This window comes from Phacochoerus africanus, chromosome 14 (genome assembly GCF_016906955.1).
Source record: "Phacochoerus africanus isolate WHEZ1 chromosome 14, ROS_Pafr_v1, whole genome shotgun sequence".
NCBI classification, from domain to species: domain Eukaryota; kingdom Metazoa; phylum Chordata; class Mammalia; order Artiodactyla; family Suidae; genus Phacochoerus; species Phacochoerus africanus.
Genome location: NC_062557.1, coordinates 17,569,909 through 17,588,660, shown reverse-complemented (window position 1 = coordinate 17,588,660; position 18,752 = coordinate 17,569,909). Strand labels below are relative to the sequence as shown.

The following is an 18,752-nucleotide window of genomic DNA, read 5'->3' as shown; positions in this document are numbered from 1 at the left end:
AGGCAAAAAAACCCTTTATTATTATGAACCTAAACATTCTCTCTGTAGGTACAAATGATGACAGGTTTTAAAAAAAACCTTATCTTTGCTATTTCACTTTTTCTTGAGATTATGATGACTCTATTCAAATAAACTTCATAGTTGCTGGCAAAACCAGTTTATATCTTTTCTTACAAGTCATCAGGACACAATTAGGAATCTGTAGTACATGAAATAAAATACTAGTAAATATTTGGAGAAAATAACCAAATAAAGATCTGAAAATTAAACCAACATGAGAAATTTTTGTTATCAAATTAGTAAATAAAACAAAAACACTAAAAATCCTTTTTTAAAGAACAGCTTATCAAATGATGAAGTAAGGATGGCTTTCATTTGGTCGATAGGAATGTAAATTTGTGTGATCTACTTAGAAAACAGTTTGGCAAGTAATGCATATCAAGAGCCTTAAAAATCTTAATGTTTTGATCCAGGGATTGCACTTTTGAAAGTTTTTTTTTTCTTTTTTTGCTTTTCAGTGCTACAGGTGTGGCATTATGGAAGTTCCCAGGCTAGGGATTGCAGCAGAGCTGCAGCTGCCAGCCTATGTCACAGCCACAGCCACACCAGATCCGAGCCACACCTGAGACCTACACCACAGCTCATGGCAACGCTGGATCCCTAACCCCTGAGTGAAGCCAGGGATCAAACCTGAATCCTCATGGATACTAGTCTGGTTTGTAATCTGCTGAGTTACAACTGGAACTCCTCTCTCTCTCTCTCTTTTTTTTTTTTTTTATTAGCAAGGAATGAAGTAAAGAGGGGGGAAAGATGTTCACTGCATCATAATTCATAAGAGAAAAACTTAAAAACAACCTAAATACTGAAATGTGAGGAAATAAAAATTCATGTTCTAAGGCAAATCAAGGAAAATTTAAACATAAATTTTTTTTCTCTGCCCTTTGGCCTTTCTCCTCTACTGTGCATTGTGTATGCATTATGCATCCACTCAAACTCCCTACCAGCGGAAATGTCTGCTCAGCTATAAATAGCAACATTCTCCTAGCACCTACAAGACAACTCTTTGGTTTTTTTTTTTTTTTGTCTTTTAGAGCCACACCTGCGGCACATGGAGGTTTCCAGGCTAGGGGTCCTGTTGGAACTGTAGCTGCTGGCCTATGCCAGAGCCACAGCAACTTAGGATCCAAGCTTCATCTGTGACCTACACCACAACTCATAGCAACGCTGGATCCTTAACCCACTGAGCGAGGCCAGGGGTCGAACCTGCCTCATCATGGATCCTAGTCGGGTTCCCTAACCACTGAGCCACAACGGGAACTCCTACAAGATAACTCTTTAGAGGATAGCCTTTCTCCTTAATCTTGTAAGGGACCATGATGACCCATGACCCACTCCTCACTTAGCACATGTAGAACTGGATTGTGTAAACTGTCAATAATATGTCATTGGATGTATAGCCCTCTGTCTCAAAAATTTTATGTACCTGTGCTTTGACTTTTAAGGGGCAGAGTTCTTGGAGCTCTCTGAGAGGCTGTTCCCAAGGTTATAATTCTCAATTTGACTCGAATAAAATTTTCCATTTTTTCTTACATCAACTGATTAATTTTTCATTGACAATTACATGAAAATGATTAAATAAATCAAGATATATCCATATAATGGGGTATCACACAGCTACCAAAACTGTTAAAGACAAAACAAACAAACAAACACAGAATTCCCTGGTGGCCTGGTAGTTAAAGATCCAGCATTGTCACTGTTGTGACTTGGGTTCCATTCCTGGCCCGGGAACTTCCAAATGCCATTGGCATGGCCCTCCAAAATGTTTAAGACAAATGTTAAACACTCTGGAATATACTCATTAAGATATTAAGAGGAGGGAGTTCCTGTTGTGGCTCAGTGGAAATGAATCCAACTAGTATCCATGAGGATACAGGTTTGATCCCTGGAGTTCCTGTTGTAGCTCAGTGGTTAAAGGATCCAGCTTGCTGTGAGCTGTGATGTAGGTCTCAGATTAAGAGGAAAAGAAGACTGTATGTATTCATAATCTGAACTATGTAAAATTTCATGGAAAAATGACTGGAAAGGAATAAACCAAAACGGTAACAGTGACTGCCTCTGGATAATAGGATGATGGGTGTTGTTTTTTTTTTTTTCTCTTTTTCGTCTCTCTCTCTGGTGGGGAGTGTCTTTTTTTTTTTTATTATACTTTAAAAAATGACTATAACTTTGTTATAGTTAGGAGAAATTATAATTTTAAAAGAATCGTGTAGAAAAACCTCTCATACTTTCTTGTATTTACTGTCATATATATATACACATACATATATATATACACACATACATACACATATACAGTCATCACGATCAAGAAAGTATTTGGTTAAAAAGATTAAGGCGTCAGACCTAAGCTTAAAACTCTGACCTACTATTTCATTTTCCTCTTTGTAAAATGGGAATAATAGTAGATTCCAGTTCACGGAGCGTTATATCATGCAGGTCAAGTTCTCGACATATTTCCTGGCACATATTAACAGATGTTAGTTTTTCCTAAAATGCACAGTTATATGCCATTTACGGGCGTTTGTAAACTTTTCAGTGAACCAAGTTGGCATTAGGTGTTGAGTTAATGAGAACACTTCTCAAGACCGTGGTCCTGAGCATCTGAACAAAGGTGCAGGTTGCTAGCATTTTTCCCAACTGTTGAAAATCTGTTCAAAAACAGGGCGGCTGTCTAGCTTCACACTAAATAGGAAACCTTCCTTATGTCTAACTCTGGTGTCGGCGTCTTGGTGTTTCCCACACAGACCAACGCCCCAAACTAGTTTCTACTTTTAGCTCAACCCAGGCAAATTTCCTTAAATAACGCCCAGACCTTGGCCACGCCCACATGCCCGCACCCAGTTGGTCCGAATACTCCCTGGGTTCGTTCAATCCGTGGAAATTTTCCTAGTTGATTGGCAGAGCAAATCGGAGTTTTTTTTTTTTTTACTTTTTTGATTGGTCACGAGCAGCACTGGGCCGGGGCACATGGGCGTGTCTCGCCGGGACGCGGTACGTTGTCATTGGAGAATGAAGCCGGTATTTCCAAAGCTTCGTGCCGTCGCCTAGGTCCCCAGGGGCGGGTGTCCGCCCTCCTAGGCTTTTATTCTCCTTGGCATTGGTCAGACTTGTCGTCACTCACGGACTTCGAGCTCACTGGTAGAAATAAACTCCAAGAGTCAGGGAGTGATTGGTTGGTTACTGCTCCCGCCCCGAGCCTATCGCCATTTTGCGGAGGGGATCCGAATTCTTAAAGGCAGCGGTATTGGTTCCAGTGCTTAGTTCGGCGGCAGGTGAGTCACAGGCGAGGGAGAGATGGCTGAAGGCCTGGCTGGATTTCCGCACCTTTAGAGGTCGGGAAACTAGAGAGCAGCAGGTGGCCTTCACAAAGCGTTTGGGTTCCCTGTCCCTTTTCTGCCCTATGAGAAGAATGGCCAGGCTGCGGGGATCGAGAGACTTGGCTCTCATCCTCTGCTGGGCTCTCTGCTCTCCCGAGGGCCCGCACTTCGAGAGGAAGAGGCCTGGAGGCCAGGCAGAAGGGACACTCGGAGGCCTTCCCCGGGGACCTGGCGCGTCTGCTCACCCGCTGCGCACGCCCACTTGGCCACTTGCTCCGGTTCTTGTCCTGGACATCTTCCCGCAATTCTCCCTGATGGACAGTTGGTGCTCATGGGAGGGGAGGGTGAGCGTGCCAAAGAGGCGCCAGGGTCGGCAGCGTCTTCCAGAGGGTCTGCAGCAGCTCAGCAGATGAGTAGGAAAAAAGAGAGGCCGGAGGGAGAACATGGGATGTGTATACTGTGTGCGGTTGGGAGGAGGAATCGAGTATTTGCTTCATAGGACATGCAAGTGGGAAGTAACCTTCCTTCTCCCAGCATGTTCCTCACTGTTTTTCTCATTTATGAGATTTGTCCTTTTTCGGAAACAAAGACAAAGACCCTTTAGTTTGTCGCCCAACAAGCTTTTTGAGTACTGCAGTGCGTTGTATTTCTATATACTTACTCTGTGCGGCTCTTGTATGAATGATTAAAACATTGAGCATCATTCTTTGGTTAGAGTAGTTTGCCTATACCTAATTTATGTGCAGGATAAATTTTCCGACCCTTTTCTCAGGTCGTAGAATAAAACGATGTGTGCTTGGACATCATCCATGAAGTTAAGCTACTGTAGGACAAGGTTCAGTTTTAGAGGTGGGGCCTCGAATTTGGTGACCTCCCCTCTGAGGTCCCTAGGGTTCTGATGAATGGGAGATGGACTGTTCTTGTTCCATCTTATCCCTGCTCTGCCCAGGAGTAAAGTTTTCCTTTGGTTTGCAGTTGAAAGGGAAACAAGGGTTGTATTCAGTACTGCTTCTAAGTCTTTAATTGGAATGTGACTCACACTTCAAATAGGCTGATTCGTTAAAATTAAAGATGTAGAGTAAATTTCAGCAAAGCCAATCTGTCTTTGCTATTGGCTTCTTTTATATAATCTTTCATGCACTCTACTGAAAAATAAAATACTGAGCATTTATGCAGTTAGATGTCAGTACACCTTTTGGGGAGTAATGACTGGGAAGGGGCACGAGGAAATCTGGGCACAACCAAATCATTTTTTGATTTGGTTTATGACATTTCATTGAAGTAAATGTTATCATGTATGTTTATATCTATATGTAAATTGTATTATTTTCCCCTCTTTTTGGCTGCCCTGAGGCATATGGAGTTCCCAGGCCAGGGATCAGATCCAAGCCATACTTGTGACCTGTGCCGAAGCTGCAGTAGTGCTAGATCCTTTAACCCGCTGTGCCAAGCCGGGGATCGAACCTGTGTTCTGGTGCTGCAGAGATAACCACTGATCCCGTTGGGCCACAGTGGGGACTCCTATATCTATATGTCAAAAAAAGTTAAAAAAATTGATTAAGGCGTTCTCTGGTAGTGTAGTAGGTTAAAGATCCATTCTGGCCATTGCTGTGGTTCAGGGCACTGCCCTGGTGCAGGTTTGATCTCTGGCCCAGGAATTTCCAAATGCTGCTGCTGTCAAAGCCAAAGGGGGAAAAAAAATTAAGAGTAAGGTGAGTAACGGTCAACACTGGATGCTATGGTATATTTGCAACTCTTTGCCTACTTAATTTCTCTGTTAGCAGTGTAGTTTCCCATTGCTGTATTTCCTCACCTCTGAAAATTTTTCTGGGTATTGATGTGGTCTGCTAGCCAAAGGCAACTACTGAATTTCTAAGAGATGTTACTATTTACCCTGACTTAAAGACTTTGCTTCACATTGTGTAAAATAAACTGGTTCTCTGCTCTTAAGTTCTCATTTCAGAAGTATTAGTGGTATCTGTTGTGTCACAGCTTCCGTACTTCAGATAACTAAAGCCTGCCACCATTGAGACTGTGCTTCCACCTATCTCACTTGGATGCTGCAGTGGAAAAACGGAAATTTTTGGCAGGGCATCAAAAGGCTTAGTTGAGTTGCCCTTTGAAGACAAGATACTCTGCTCTTTATTGGCCAAACGATACTTAAAATTGTTTCATTTTTACGAGGCGCCACCTCTATTAGAAACTTATATTTCATGTATATACCTTGTATTTGTATGTCTGTATTTCTGCAAATAACAACTACTTGATTTGCCTCTCTTTTCCTTCAGGTAACAGAATTCAATTACAATGGGGAACGTTTTTGAAAAACTCTTTAAAAGTCTCTTTGGGAAAAAAGAGATGCGGATTCTGATGGTGGGTTTGGATGCCGCTGGGAAGACCACCATCTTATATAAGTTGAAGCTGGGAGAGATTGTGACAACCATCCCTACAATCGGTATGTTGACGGCCTGGGACGGGACCGTTTACACTGTAACACGTTACCTTTTATACACGTCTTATTTTATGGCATGTTTCTTCTTGAAAATCTTGTCTAAGAGTGTAAACTTTTAAGCCAGGTAATACATAATTTTCCAGTTGCTCCCTGGCACGTCTGGCACATTGCTAGGATTACAGGGGAGTCATATGAACACATTTAGTTGGAAGAAACATAACCTATCCGCTTAGCGAAAAAGACGACAACAGTCATGAAAGCAGTCCGGGCAGTTATGCCCTTCATTCCTCTCAGTTAGCAGGTGTCCCAGCCTAAGTGTGAGATGGGAGCTAGGACTGGTTGCTTCCTCTTCGGTCTTCCTTCCAGCTGGCCTTTCTAAGTGGAAGCATCTTTTCACACCGAGTATGCTCCCAGTGTATAAAGATGTAGTGTGATTTTTTTTTTTTTCCTTCTTCACTCTGGCTCGTGCCAGCTACTTGAGCTGGTGGTCAGCTGAAGGATCTGATTTGTTCCAATGCTGGAGGACAATCTGGCGGTGTAGTTATTCCTGCAAACCCACAGTGTATTTTGTCAACTATTTAAGGCTTTTGCAAGGGCAGTTTTGACAGAACTTAGTCTTTGCCTTATGGATCGCCTCCAGCCAAACTCTTGGACGAGAAGAGGCTCCCCAGGATAGCATATGAATGTGAGTAGTGCTCCAAATGTTGGATTAGGCATGGGAATGGACCGATCAACTTCCAACTTGGGCAGCAGCTGCAGAGATTGCAACATTTAAAGGAGGAAACCAGATGGAGAAAATGTTCATACCCGCAATTTTAAAAATGTTACGGTCCATAATGAAAACAGCGTAATTGCTTGGTTTTCTCCAATTATAAAAATAATTCGTGCTTCCATAATGTAATACATCAAAAGACATGTAAGCAGGTATTAAAAAACACTGTGATTTTGGTGACTATCTTTGTGTTGTTTTCCAGCTTACTCTGCCTTAGACAATGTGTTTGGATCTCTTTCTATGTCATTTCCTCTCTGCGGACTGACTGCTTTCCTGCCTTCTTCCTCCCTCCCTCCCCCCTTTACGTAGCTAGTGCCAGCTCATTCTTTTGGTCTCAGTTTAAGCATCATTTCACAGGGGCACCTTTCCTGACCCCTTGGATGGGTTTTCCCCTGTTATGTTTCCATAGCAACCTGAACCTCTTAGTAACTCTCAGCACATCTGTCATTGCTTTCTCATCGTTTCTCTTCCCAAAATGTAAATGAGAGCGGCGCCACGTCTGCCTTGTTCACCACTCTCCCCAAGCACCTAGCAAAATGCCTGGCACATAGTGGATGTCCAGTAAATATTTGGTGAATGAACTGAATACTGATCTTGTGGTAGATTGTTAAACTCATGGCCCCCAGTGAATCATGCCCCTCAGTAGCCACACCCCTGTGCAGTCCTCTTCCACAGTGATGCTGAGCCTGGCCACGTGGCTTGCTTTGGCCAAGAGAACCCACATCCTCTAGATACTAGTTGGGTTCTTAACCCACTGGGCCACAACGGGAACTCCCCAGAAAGGGTTTTTTTGGAAAGATGTAAACAACCTAAGCATGCTGTGGAGAACAGGCTGGAAGTTTTGGAGAGGGGCTGAAAATAGTCAGAGTAGAAGCTCCCAGTGTGGATGGAACTGGCACTGGATAGATGCCCCCTTCCATTGTTCCAAGCGAGAGGGAGAAAATTATGGGTGAAGGGGTAGGTGGGTTTCTCCATTGGGTCGTGGGAGGTGGAAGCATTCCCACTGGTGGCTTCTGTTTGCCCTGAGGTATGCCATAAGATCTGCAGGGAGAGAGTTCCCATTGTGGCTCAGTGGGTTAAGAACCCAACATAGTATACATGAGGATGCGGGTTTGATCCCCGGCCTCGATCTGTGGGTTTTAAGGATCTGGTTGCCGCAAGCTATGGTGTAGGCTGCAGATGTAGCTTGTATCCCACATTGCTGTGACTGTGGTGTAGGCCTGCAGCTGCAGCTCTGATCCAACCCCTAGCCTGGGAACTTCCATATGCTGCAGGTGCAGCCCTAAATAGAAGCAAAAAAAAAAAAATCTGTAGGAAGAGAGGGGAGGTGGGAAATTGGGGAAGAGTAGCTTTGAGACACCTGTCGTGATGAATAGGGGAGCAAGCTGACTAACACAGTCTGTTTTGTAAGCTATAGATCTTTGACTGGCAAGTTGCTTTGTAAATTAAAAACACTGTCCAAATGTTAGCTGAAATTACTTTGAATTGTTGAACCAGCAAAAGTCTTCATTAAACGTTTTCTGCCTCTTCCCAATTTAGGTTTCAATGTGGAGACGGTGGAATATAAAAACATCAGCTTCACAGTCTGGGATGTCGGTGGCCAAGACAAAATCAGACCTTTATGGCGACATTATTTCCAGAACACACAAGGTAAAGGTTACCCGGTTTCTAGCCTTGGGACCATTTCTGTTAGGCGCATCTAAAGCTGGACGCTTGAAGCAAATCCTTGTGGTGCTAGGCTTTATTTGGACTGTCAGTCACTCCTTCTCCTCTGATGACCCACTTATACTTACTGGGGAGGTCTCTTTGAGAAGCAGTCCCTGCCTTCCTTGAAAAAGTACTTGGCCTTTAATGCCTTACATAGGACTTGCCTCTTAATCCAGAACAGTTTGAAAGTGGTTGTCTTAATGACTTTTATCTTTTTAGTTCAGCGAAAGTTATATGTGCCTTGGTTAAAGTACCGATTTTGGAAGAGTCTGAATTCATAATTTGAAACTCTTTTAAACCTGTTGAGAATATCTAAAAATCATGCCTATGGCAAGAAAAGAGATAGAACAGGAATGGCTGGAACTCCAAATCCCAGCGTCCTGTGTGGCTGCAGTCCCTCCCTGCTGCCCTGTTATTCTACTAATGCGTGAATAGACATGAATGTCCCACATCACTACCTTATTTCCTTACCATTGGTTTCTGAAAAGTCAGGGGTTTCATGTGTCCCACTCCCCTATTAGCCTGAGTTTTTTTCATTGATTACATTATATTTTATTTATTTATTTATTTTTTGTCTTTTTGCTATTTCTTTGGGCCGCTCCCGCGGCATATGGAGGTTCCCAGGCTAGGGGTCGAATCGGAGCTGTAGCTGCCGGCCTACACCAGAGCCACAGCAACTCGGGATCCAAGCCGCGTCTGCAACCTACACCACAGCTCATGGCAACGCCAGATCGTTAACCCACTGAGCCAGGGCAGGGACCGAACCCGCAACCTCATGGTTCCTAGTCGGATTCGTTAACCACTGTGCCACGACGGGAACTCCCATTGATTATATTTTAGATAAATGGTATCTTAAAGGATATTGCCTATCAAGATACCCATAAGCTGTTCACATAATTTTCACACCCTGATTGTCATATAAAATCATACCCATGTGGCATCTACATAGTCATTTTAGAATTTCGTGGTGTTTTCATTGCATGTGTTTCATAGTAAAGACCTGTATTTGTCAGTCTCTTTCAGACCAAATACTCAAGCTGACTGTCCCTTTATATTATCTATGTATTATTTATCATTATTTTAGCTATTGCCTTAACCCTTAACTCTACTTGTAGTTATTCCTTCACTCTCTAGATTTAACATGCCTTTCCTCAAAATCACGCATTTTTTTCACTTTTGTTAGTGGAAAATTTAAAACAGAAGAGTATACATAACGAATCCCCATGTAACCATCACGCAGCTTCAAGTTATTGACATTCTGCCCAGAGTGTGTTATAGCAAATGCCAGACTTGATGCCTTTTATGCATACATCCTTAGTGTTCATTTCAAACTGATAATGCCTTTTTGGGGGGCTGTGTTCATGGCATGTGGAAGTTCCTGGGCCAGGGACTGAACCTGTACCACAGCAGTGACCCAGGCCCCTGCAGTGACAACGCTGGATCTTTAACCCATGATGCCACAAGGGAACTCCAATAATGCCTTTTTAAAAACATAATCTCTATGCATTATCACACCTCCAAAATTAATAGTCTTTCTTTAATGGCTGGTACCCTGATCCTTATTCAAATTTCCCCAATTGTATCAGATATGTCCTTTCCACATTTGGTTTGTTTGCATCAGGAATCAAAGTTTACACACCATGTTTCATTGTTATGTCTCTTTAGTCTCTTAATCTACAACAGTTTATCTCTCCATTTTCTTTTTCTGTCATCACAACTGCATTTATCAGCTGCAGTCCTTCTAAGCAAAGCATTCCTTCATCAGATATTTGGTTTCTCTTAAGTATAGTTTGTGTAAGAAATCAATGTTTCCCTTCATTGATTTTTCCTTTCCCTTCATTGATTTTTCAGAGAAACAACGTGATACCCAACTTTCCATGACTGACACTTAGATTTTTATATCTTTGTGTTTTAGTCCATTGCAGACAGTACAACTTTTGACACTCAGAGCGTCCATTTAATCTGGATTGACAACTTGCCATATTGTTCAAACTATTGCAATTCCTGATGAATAATAAAAGTAGAAAGTGTGGATTTGAACCACAGCCTTGCTATGAAACCTTAGGAAGGTTATCTTTCCTGTCTCAATTTCCTCATCTATAAAATAGAGGTGATACCTCTTGTGCTGGATCATTTGGCTTAAATGAGGTTGATTTTATAAAATGCTTAGTTCTGTGGTTGGAGAGTAGTAGGCACTCAGATAAGAGCCTGTATTAGTTTAAGTTCTTCAGAAAAATAGAACCAATTGGATGAATGGATATACATACATAGATATTATATGTATATAATAAATCATATATATAGTATTATATATATATATAATAAAGATTTATTATAAGGAATGGGCTTACATGGTTATGGGGGCTGAGAAGTCCCAGAATCTGTGTTTGGCAGGCTGGGGAACCAGGAGAGCTGATGGTGCAAGTTCCAGTCCAAAGGCGGAAGACAGATATCCCAGCTGGAAGTTAGAGCGTGAATTCTCTTAATTTTTTTGGTTCTATTCAGACCTTCACTGGTTTGGGTTCGGGCACTTGGGGAGGGGTGTCTACTTAGTGTCTTGATTCAGATGTTAATCTCATCCAGAAACACCCTCATGGACACACCCAGAAGGACTGTTTGACCAAATGTCTGGGCACCCTGTGACCCAAGCAAGCTGACACATAAAATTAACTGTCACAGAGCCCAAATTAGTAGAGGTTTTATGTCCTCATTCCCTAGAAAGGTTCCCTTTACCCATCCTGTTAAGAGCTGTCACACTCAAGTCACCAAATTGAAATGCCTTTTTGTTTTCAATATTCTGTTTATAACAAGCCTAATTTTACTGAACTTTGGTAACTATTGCTTTGATGGTGGGGAACTGGCTATATATTCTAGGACCTTGGGGTGGGTCATTTATTTATTTATTTTTTGTCTTTTTAGGGCCACACCAGCAGCATATAGAAGTGCCCAGGCTAGCGGTCCAATTGGAGCTACAGCTGCCAGCCTATGCCACAGCCACACCAGATCCGAGCCGCATCTGCAACCTATACCACAGCTCACGGCAATGCTGAGCGAGGCCAAGGATTGAACCCGCATCTTCATGGATACTGGTCGGGTTCTCAACCCAGTGAACCACAACGGGAGCTCCTGGGGTGGATTTAGACTCTTCATATCAGGAAATGGGGACTGTTTGAAGACTGGATTTGCCGTCTGGTGGGTCCAAATGTTTCAGCCCTTAGTAATCTTGACATTGCTCTTATTTTTCCTGCCAACTTCCCAACAGTCAGTCTGTCTAGTATGTTGAGTTGGACAGAATTAATGAAAGCTTAGCTCTCACATAAAATGGTCCATTAGTTTTAATGTGGAAAGATTTTTCTCCCTTGATTACAGGTTCAGTTATTTTAATTTGCTAAATGGCAATATATTTATATGGTTAAAACTTTTAAGAGAAATAAAAGTATATAGTGAAAAGTCACCATCTCATTCCTGCCTCCTAACCACCCAGTTCCCCACCCATAGACAACCATCTTTATTCCTTGTGTATCTGTCCAAAGATATTTTGTGCATATACAAACAGCTGTAGATATATATCCCTCCCCACTTTAAAAAACAAATTACGGTACACTATTCATGTGTAAATTTGCCTTTTCTAGGTTTTCTTAGTTCGAAAGCATAGTCGGTCTGATGCTAGGTTCTTTTGTTTCTCACATAAGGATTTAAATAAAAAGAGTATAAAATGGGACCTAATATTTATAAAGCCTTATTTTTATTAGGAATGACAGAGGGGTCAGCTTCCATCCTGTTATTTTTGAATTGGAGACTAAGGATCTCCTCAAATTTGAGGATTTCATTTGCTTAGATAGGATCAGAGTCCAGAACTTACTGGCAGCCTCTCAAATCTTTGGGGGGAATTTTGAATGTTCTGCATTTTTTGGTCTCATGTGATGTAACAGACACGACTTTTGACTCTCATGTAAGCCCCAAACATCCAGAAGCCGTGGGAGCTCCCGCCTGTCGGAGGGAGCTGCTCCGGCAGCTGTTGGGTGGGCCTGGAGAGCAGCAAAGGAGAGGGCCAGCACCGGTGTTCCCTCCTAGGCCTGCTTATGAGATCTCGTTGTCAGAAGGAAGCCAGAGGTCATTGGAACCCACTACCCTTTTCCTGCCAGCAGAGTCCCTTTTGCAGTGTCCCAAGTGGCGGCTTAGCTGCACACAGATGTCTCCAGTGACAGGTGTGCCTCCTGAGACAGCCCACTGCACCTTCAGTTCTGTTGACCCTTTATCACCTTGACCTCCTCTATAAAACAAGTTGGACCTCTCTTTATGTCATAGCTTTTAGATATTTGAAAACAGCTCAGTCCCCCCAATGAGTATTTTCCCAAAGTAAAGTTTTCCCAGTCATGCACGTTATTTTTCCTGTGACATGGTATCTGATTCCTCTGCCATCCTAGTCATTCTTTGGATCCCTCCAGTTTGCCTGTGTCTTAGAGCGTGGGGTCCACCACTGACCACCTAACTCTCACTAATGTACAGTAGAGTCGGCTTTTTATTGCCCATATTTTAGAAACTGAACTGCTAGCACTCCAGTTGATACAGCCTCAGATCAAATTAGTTCTTTTGGCAGCTCCCTCCTGGTTTGTCTCATAGAGGGCCTGTTGTCAGCTAACCACCAAGCTGTCATCACCGTTACTATCACGAGGACCACTGCTAAGAGTCCTCCCCATCCTGGTCTGGATAGTGACTCCTGGGCACCTCGTCCAGCCCCACCTCTTCCTCCAGCCAGTGTGGCAGTGACCAGGCCTGTGCAGGTTTCAGCCACCTTTGCCCAGAGACAACTGGGGTAGTACCTTTCTTCGACCTACTCTTGCTTCCTGGGATTTCTGTGCTGCTGTGTAGTGTGGGATGCTGCAAAGACTCCTGACACCAACCACCTGGTGTTGGGCCAGACGTCACAGCTTAAGAGCTCAAGACTCTCAGATACTACCTCAAATTTGGGGCTCTGCAGACCACATTCCCTTTTTTTTCAGCTGGCTCCAAGTGTGGCACTTCCCACTATCCCCTCAGGGTCAATAATTCATTAAAACAACTCACAGGACTCAGGAAAATGCTATACCCAGGATCACAGTTTTGTTATAGCAAAAGAACACAAAGGAACCAGCCAAGGGAAGAGATGCACAGATCTGAGGTCCCACACCCAAAGCCTGTGTCGTCTTCTCATGCAGCCAGCATCGGTGTGTCGTGCACAGAGCATTGGCAACCAGGAGGGAACTTACCTGAACTTGGGTGTCCATAGATTTTTATTGGGTCTTCATCATGTAGGCATGATGTAGAAGTGAAGTGATTAAAAGTGAGCCTAGGAGGAGTTCCTATTTTGGTCAGTGGAAACAAATCTGACTAGTATCCATGAGGATGCAGGTTTGATCCCTGGCCTTGCTCAGTGGGTTAAGGATCTGGTTTTGCCATGAGCTGTGGTGTAGGTTAGAGATGTGGCTCGGATCCCGCGTTGCCGTGGCTGTGGTGTAGGCCAGCAGCTACACCTCAGATTTGACCCCTACCCTGGGAATTTTCATATGCTGTGGGTGGGCCCTAAAAAGATGGGGGGAAGAAAAAAAGAGCCTAAGAGTTCGTGCTGTGGTGCAACAGAATTGGCGATGTCCCTGTGGTGCCAGGACGCAGGTTCGATCCCTAGCCGGGCACAGTGGATTAAAGGATCTGGCATGGCTCAGATCTGATCCCTGGCCAGGTAACTCCACATGCCGCAGGGCAGCCAAAAAACAACAGCAACAACAACCAAAAAAAACCCCTAACCTTTTCTGTGTTCTTGTTTGCTCTCTATGTTCTTGTTATTGATAATCTGGTAAAGGGCTATGATGCCTCTGAAAAAGGCTAGTTGCCTGTACAGCAGGCTTCCCACTTCTAGCGATCATACATCCTTCTGTATTGATTGCTTTGGGTGAAACCACACTCGTAAGCAGGGAGAAGCTGTGAGGACATGTAAACAGCTGCCCTTCCCAGGTTCTGATTACTAATACACTTGCGATTTCTTTCCAGGTCTGATTTTTGTGGTCGACAGTAACGATAGAGAGCGGGTCAATGAAGCCCGAGAAGAACTAACCAGAATGTTAGCTGAAGATGAGCTCAGAGATGCAGTTTTATTGGTGTTTGTAAATAAACAGGTATGTCTCTGGCTTTCTGCATATTTAATTAGATGCCTGCCTCCCTCTCTTCACTTGCTACCATGACCCTCCCCTTCACCTCCTGTTTTTCTATTCGTTCACTTGCTCAACAAATAGCCACTGACTTTCACTAAGATCCAGACATCATTTTAGGTATTGGTGATATAGCAGTGAACCAGACAGACAAAAATCCCTGTGTTCATGGAGTTTACATTTTAGTAGGGAGTCAGTCAATAAATAACATGTAATATGTCCGGGAGGAGTTTTCTTGGAGGAAGGGCCAGAATGCCTCTCTGATAAGACGACATCTGAGCAGAGACCGAAGTCCAGCAGGCAGAGAGCCAGGCTGTTCTAGGAACAGCAAGGCAGCCAGTGCAGCAGGGATGGAGTGGGGAGTAGGGGGAGCAAAGGAGAAGATGAGATTGGATCAGATGGGGCCTATCGTTGGAGAAACTGTGTAAATATAACATAAAGCAGTAAAAAAGGAGCGGGAGGAGGAGGTAGAACCATGCAGCCTTAGGACTCAAAGCTGAACCAAGCGTGGACGAGAAGGCAGAATCCTGTGGACTGCTCCAGCCTGGATATCCACCGTCACGTTGTGATGTGTTTCCTTCCACTTTCTCCTCCGTGACGATGTTTGTTATATAAGGGAGATCATATTGTTCGGGTGGTGCTGCATCCTGTTCGTCACTTCGGATTTATTCAAAGCATTTTCTCTTGTCATCTAGCTCTTTGTCAGCACGATTTTCAGGGGAGAGTCGATCTTCACTCACTCAGCTATGACCCTACCACTAGGATCAATGTCAGTTTGAACGTAACAGACTTTCCTAAAAGAAAATAACACTTGTGCTTTTCAATTATAAAAACAGAACATGCTCATGGTATAAACACGCAGACAGTTCAGAATAGCAAGTGAAACATTCTAGCCCCACTCTTCAGGGTAAGACATTGTTAAATTTCTCATACTTCTTTCTAGAGATGTAACTCCCTGTGCCTATATAAGCGGCGATTATATGATTATATTCATATTTCAGTTCTGGAGATCATATTCTGCATTGCTTTGCAACCTGCTTCTTCCCCTAGCATAGCTTTGATGTCCTTCCATATCCTTGCAGCCAGATCTGCCTTGCTCTTTAATGCTGATTTATTCCAATTCAGTCTGACCTCACTACATGCCAGGCACAGTTCTAGGCACTTGGAATACATCAGAGAACAAGATAGAGATCCCTGCCCCAGTAAAGCTTGCATTCTTGTTAGGGGAGGCAGAGAATACGCACACTGAAGTCAGTTTTATGATACAGTAACGTGCGGTGAGTGCTGTATTAAAAAAGTGAAGCAGGACAATGAGGAGGGGTCACAGGGGCTTAGGTCACCAAGGCCTCACAGAACATCCTAAGGGACCCCAGGAGATGGAGCTGTCGCAGGGTTTTGATCTTTCATTGACTGCGAGGTGAGGATACACTCCCTGGGAACAAGAACGGAAGTGGGGGGACCAACCAGAGGTCATTTCACTAACCCAAGGAAGAAATGATAGACGATGGTAGGTGCAGGGCACAGCTATGGAGATGGTGAGAAGTGGCAGGTTCTGAATATATCTGAGGATAGAGCTGGGGGCATTTCCTAGCATGGAGTTGTGAGAGGAGAGAGAGAAAAATTTGGGATGATTTCAAGGTTTAGGGCCTGAGCCACTGGGAGGCTAGAGATAAGCTTGTGGGTTAAGAGCAGGTTTGGGGGAAAAGCTTCATACTCTGTTACGTGGATGGAACATTTATAAACTGACATTTGAATATTCTCTTTCAAGGATCTTCCCAATGCTATGAATGCAGCAGAGATAACAGACAAGCTCGGCTTACACTCCCTCCGCCAGAGGAACTGGTACATTCAGGCTACTTGTGCCACCAGTGGAGATGGGCTTTACGAAGGCCTGGACTGGCTCTCCAACCAGCTCAAAAACCAGAAGTGACGGGAAGCGCTCCGTTCCCTGTGCATCATGGCCAAAGCAGCTGGCCTCTCTGTGTGCGTGTGTGCGTGTGAGGAGCCGAGTGTGGGCGTGTGGCCGGGCGTGGGAGCAGCTTTCTCACATGGTGCCTTATACATGTGCTAGGGAAACCAGTCTTACATGTTATGAACAACGAGTGTTACATTTTAAATGCTACCTTCCATTTTAATGGCCGTGATGGCCAGTTTGGCAGTGGATGCAGGGGCCCAGGAGGCTCCGTGCACAACAACCAGAGTGGCCTCGAGATGGGAAGAAGGCGGAGGGTGGGCGGGGACCGAGTTCCTTTGTGCCATCCTGGGTCTGGCGTCTCTGCCCACCTGGGGTCCGCTCAGACTTTGGCATCCTTTTCCCATCACTGCCAGAGCTAGCAGCTCACCTTTCAGTGCTTTGAAGCAAGTGGTCCTCAAGAGAAAAAGGCTCTTGCTTCCTGCAGGTAAGAAGTTCAAATTTGAACTTTTCCCTGAAGCGATATTCTAACCTGGATTTCCTGGTTTAATTGAAAGGAATCGGTGGTCTTTTTCCATGAGGGTATCAGGACCTAGAAACTCTAGAAAAGCATCCAGTCCTTTCCTTCTTTGCCTCTTAGTTGCCAAATGGAGACCCTGGGGTCGTGACCCCAGCACGCAGCAAAGGCTCTTCCCCGGGCTCCACAGCCGCACGCGCAGGGTCCAGTTAAGGCAGGAGGTGCCGGTGGAGCCTGTGTGCCTGCATCACCGCCCCGGGCTTCAGGCTCCTGAGACCGCTGCTCCCACGTGTCTGCTTTGTGCTGAATGTTCTCCGCTCACAGCTGGACGTTCCCTCCTGGGGTGGAACCGTCACTGTGTACAGTGTCTCAGTCCAGCCTTCGGTTTGGATGAGCTGCTATTCCCAGAACCACACGCCTGTGAGTTCTGTGCGTCTGTCAGAGAATCAGGTGGTCAACACGGGGGGGTGAAGCTCCCGGCAGCCCCTGGTGTGGTCCCCGAGGTGGTTGGTGCTAAAGTTCGCTATGAAGAATGTCTCGTCCAGACCACTCTCCGTAGCCCTGACTCCCTCATCTGGCTGGGAGTAATGTCTTCGGTGGAAAGATGTCTTAAGTTGTCCTCAGAACAGTCGGAGAAATGGCCCGGAAATGAGCTCAGTCACTCGGTATCTAGAGCACTTTTGCCCAGACAGCTGTTGGCCAAATTTGCACCGAAGCTCTTCCACTACTACCTTTTAAAATTCCTTTGCCAAGGAGGAACATGTTAGGTGAATTTTAACAAAAGTAAACCGTGTTTATTGACAGCAATGTAGTAGCTATAACTAGGAAGAACTTTCATGCCATGATAAATGTGGGATGTAATGTTTTTCTTTCAAATAGTGACTTTAAAGAATGCTCATTGTACTCCTGGCTACAGAGTCCAGATTTGATTTTTACTCATGGGGTTAAGTCCTGAGAAACATTTAGACTGTACACCTCAGACTGGCAGGACCTGTGTCTTACACTTTTGTATTTATGCTCAATACCGTGTGCCTGGTACAGCACTAGGCCTGGGTGAACATGTGTTGATTGGCTGGACAATAAAGACCTTGCTTTGGACAGAGGGGAGGACAGCCATCCATGTGCTTCTGGATGTCTTGAGCCACTTTAAAATCCCTTTCCCTCTCCATCTCAGCCGACGTGCTGTTGAGAACCCCCACAGCACTTGTGCAAAAGGCAAGAACTGCAAAGGTGCTGTGCTGGCCCTTCTGCCATCAGCAGTACTCCCCACTCTTATCTTACGGGACACCTTCAGCTACTGCCTTTCTAGGACTCTGGAGCTGGTGATTTGGGAAAGGCTGGGGGGTACTTCAGTGTAGTAGCCTTGAGCAAAGACTAGGGTCCCTGAAAGCGTGTTCACATCCCAGCTGTGCCCCTCACCAGCTGCTTGGCCTCAGGCCTGTTACACTTTGCTTCCATATCTCTGAGCTTCAGTTTGTTGAGCTGTTAAGTGGGGACAGCTATTCAGAGGGTTGTGAGGTTCAATGTCTCAGACCTCTGGATGCCTTACCCGATGTTTTTCTGGGGATCTCTTATAAATGTCCAAGCGTGAACAGCATGCTGGCCACAAACTAATTAGCACTGAAGTGGGATGAGATGGGGGCTATGTTTAATCTTTCCTGCTCTATTTACCTCCTGATCCTACTGAATCATCTGTCCTTTCCTAACCATGGGAGATGCTAATAATACTAGCTGGGATGCCTTTTTTTTTTTTTTTCTTTTTGCCATTTCTTGGGCCGCTCCCGCGGCATATGGAGGTTCCCAGGCTAGGGGTCTAATCAGAACTGT

The 18,752-nt window shown here is 44.4% G+C and overlaps 1 protein-coding gene across 5 annotated transcripts; it reads left to right on the top strand.

Annotated features, from left to right (window-relative positions):
- Positions 1-3,246: 3,246 nt before the first annotated feature.
- On the top strand, positions 3,247-18,023 carry LOC125114552 (ADP-ribosylation factor 2). 5 transcript variants are annotated; one of them, XM_047757895.1, is made up of 5 exons: positions 3,247-3,335; positions 5,669-5,835; positions 8,144-8,254; positions 14,339-14,463; positions 16,265-18,023. In XM_047757895.1, exons 2-5 carry the CDS (start codon positions 5,688-5,690, stop codon positions 16,424-16,426), a joined length of 546 nt encoding a protein of 181 aa, XP_047613851.1. In that variant the 5' UTR covers positions 3,247-3,335; positions 5,669-5,687; the 3' UTR covers positions 16,427-18,023. The 5 variants fall into 5 exon arrangements, with proteins under 5 accessions (XP_047613851.1, XP_047613855.1, XP_047613852.1 ...); XM_047757896.1 differs by lacking the exon at positions 3,247-3,335 and adding an exon at positions 3,418-3,724; XM_047757898.1 differs by lacking the exon at positions 3,247-3,335 and adding an exon at positions 5,068-5,092.
- Positions 18,024-18,752: the final 729 nt, after the last annotated feature.

Bases quoted from the DNA above. Each gene is read 5' to 3' on its own strand.
- LOC125114552 (XM_047757895.1), top strand. From the start codon at position 5,688: ATGGGGAACGTTTTTGAAAAACTCTTTAAAAGTCTCTTTGGGAAAAAA. The intron at 5,836-8,143 runs GTATGTTGACGG...TTCCCAATTTAG, and splicing joins GACAACCATCCCTACAATCG to GTTTCAATGTGGAGACGGTG. The intron at 8,255-14,338 runs GTAAAGGTTACC...ATTTCTTTCCAG, and splicing joins TTATTTCCAGAACACACAAG to GTCTGATTTTTGTGGTCGAC.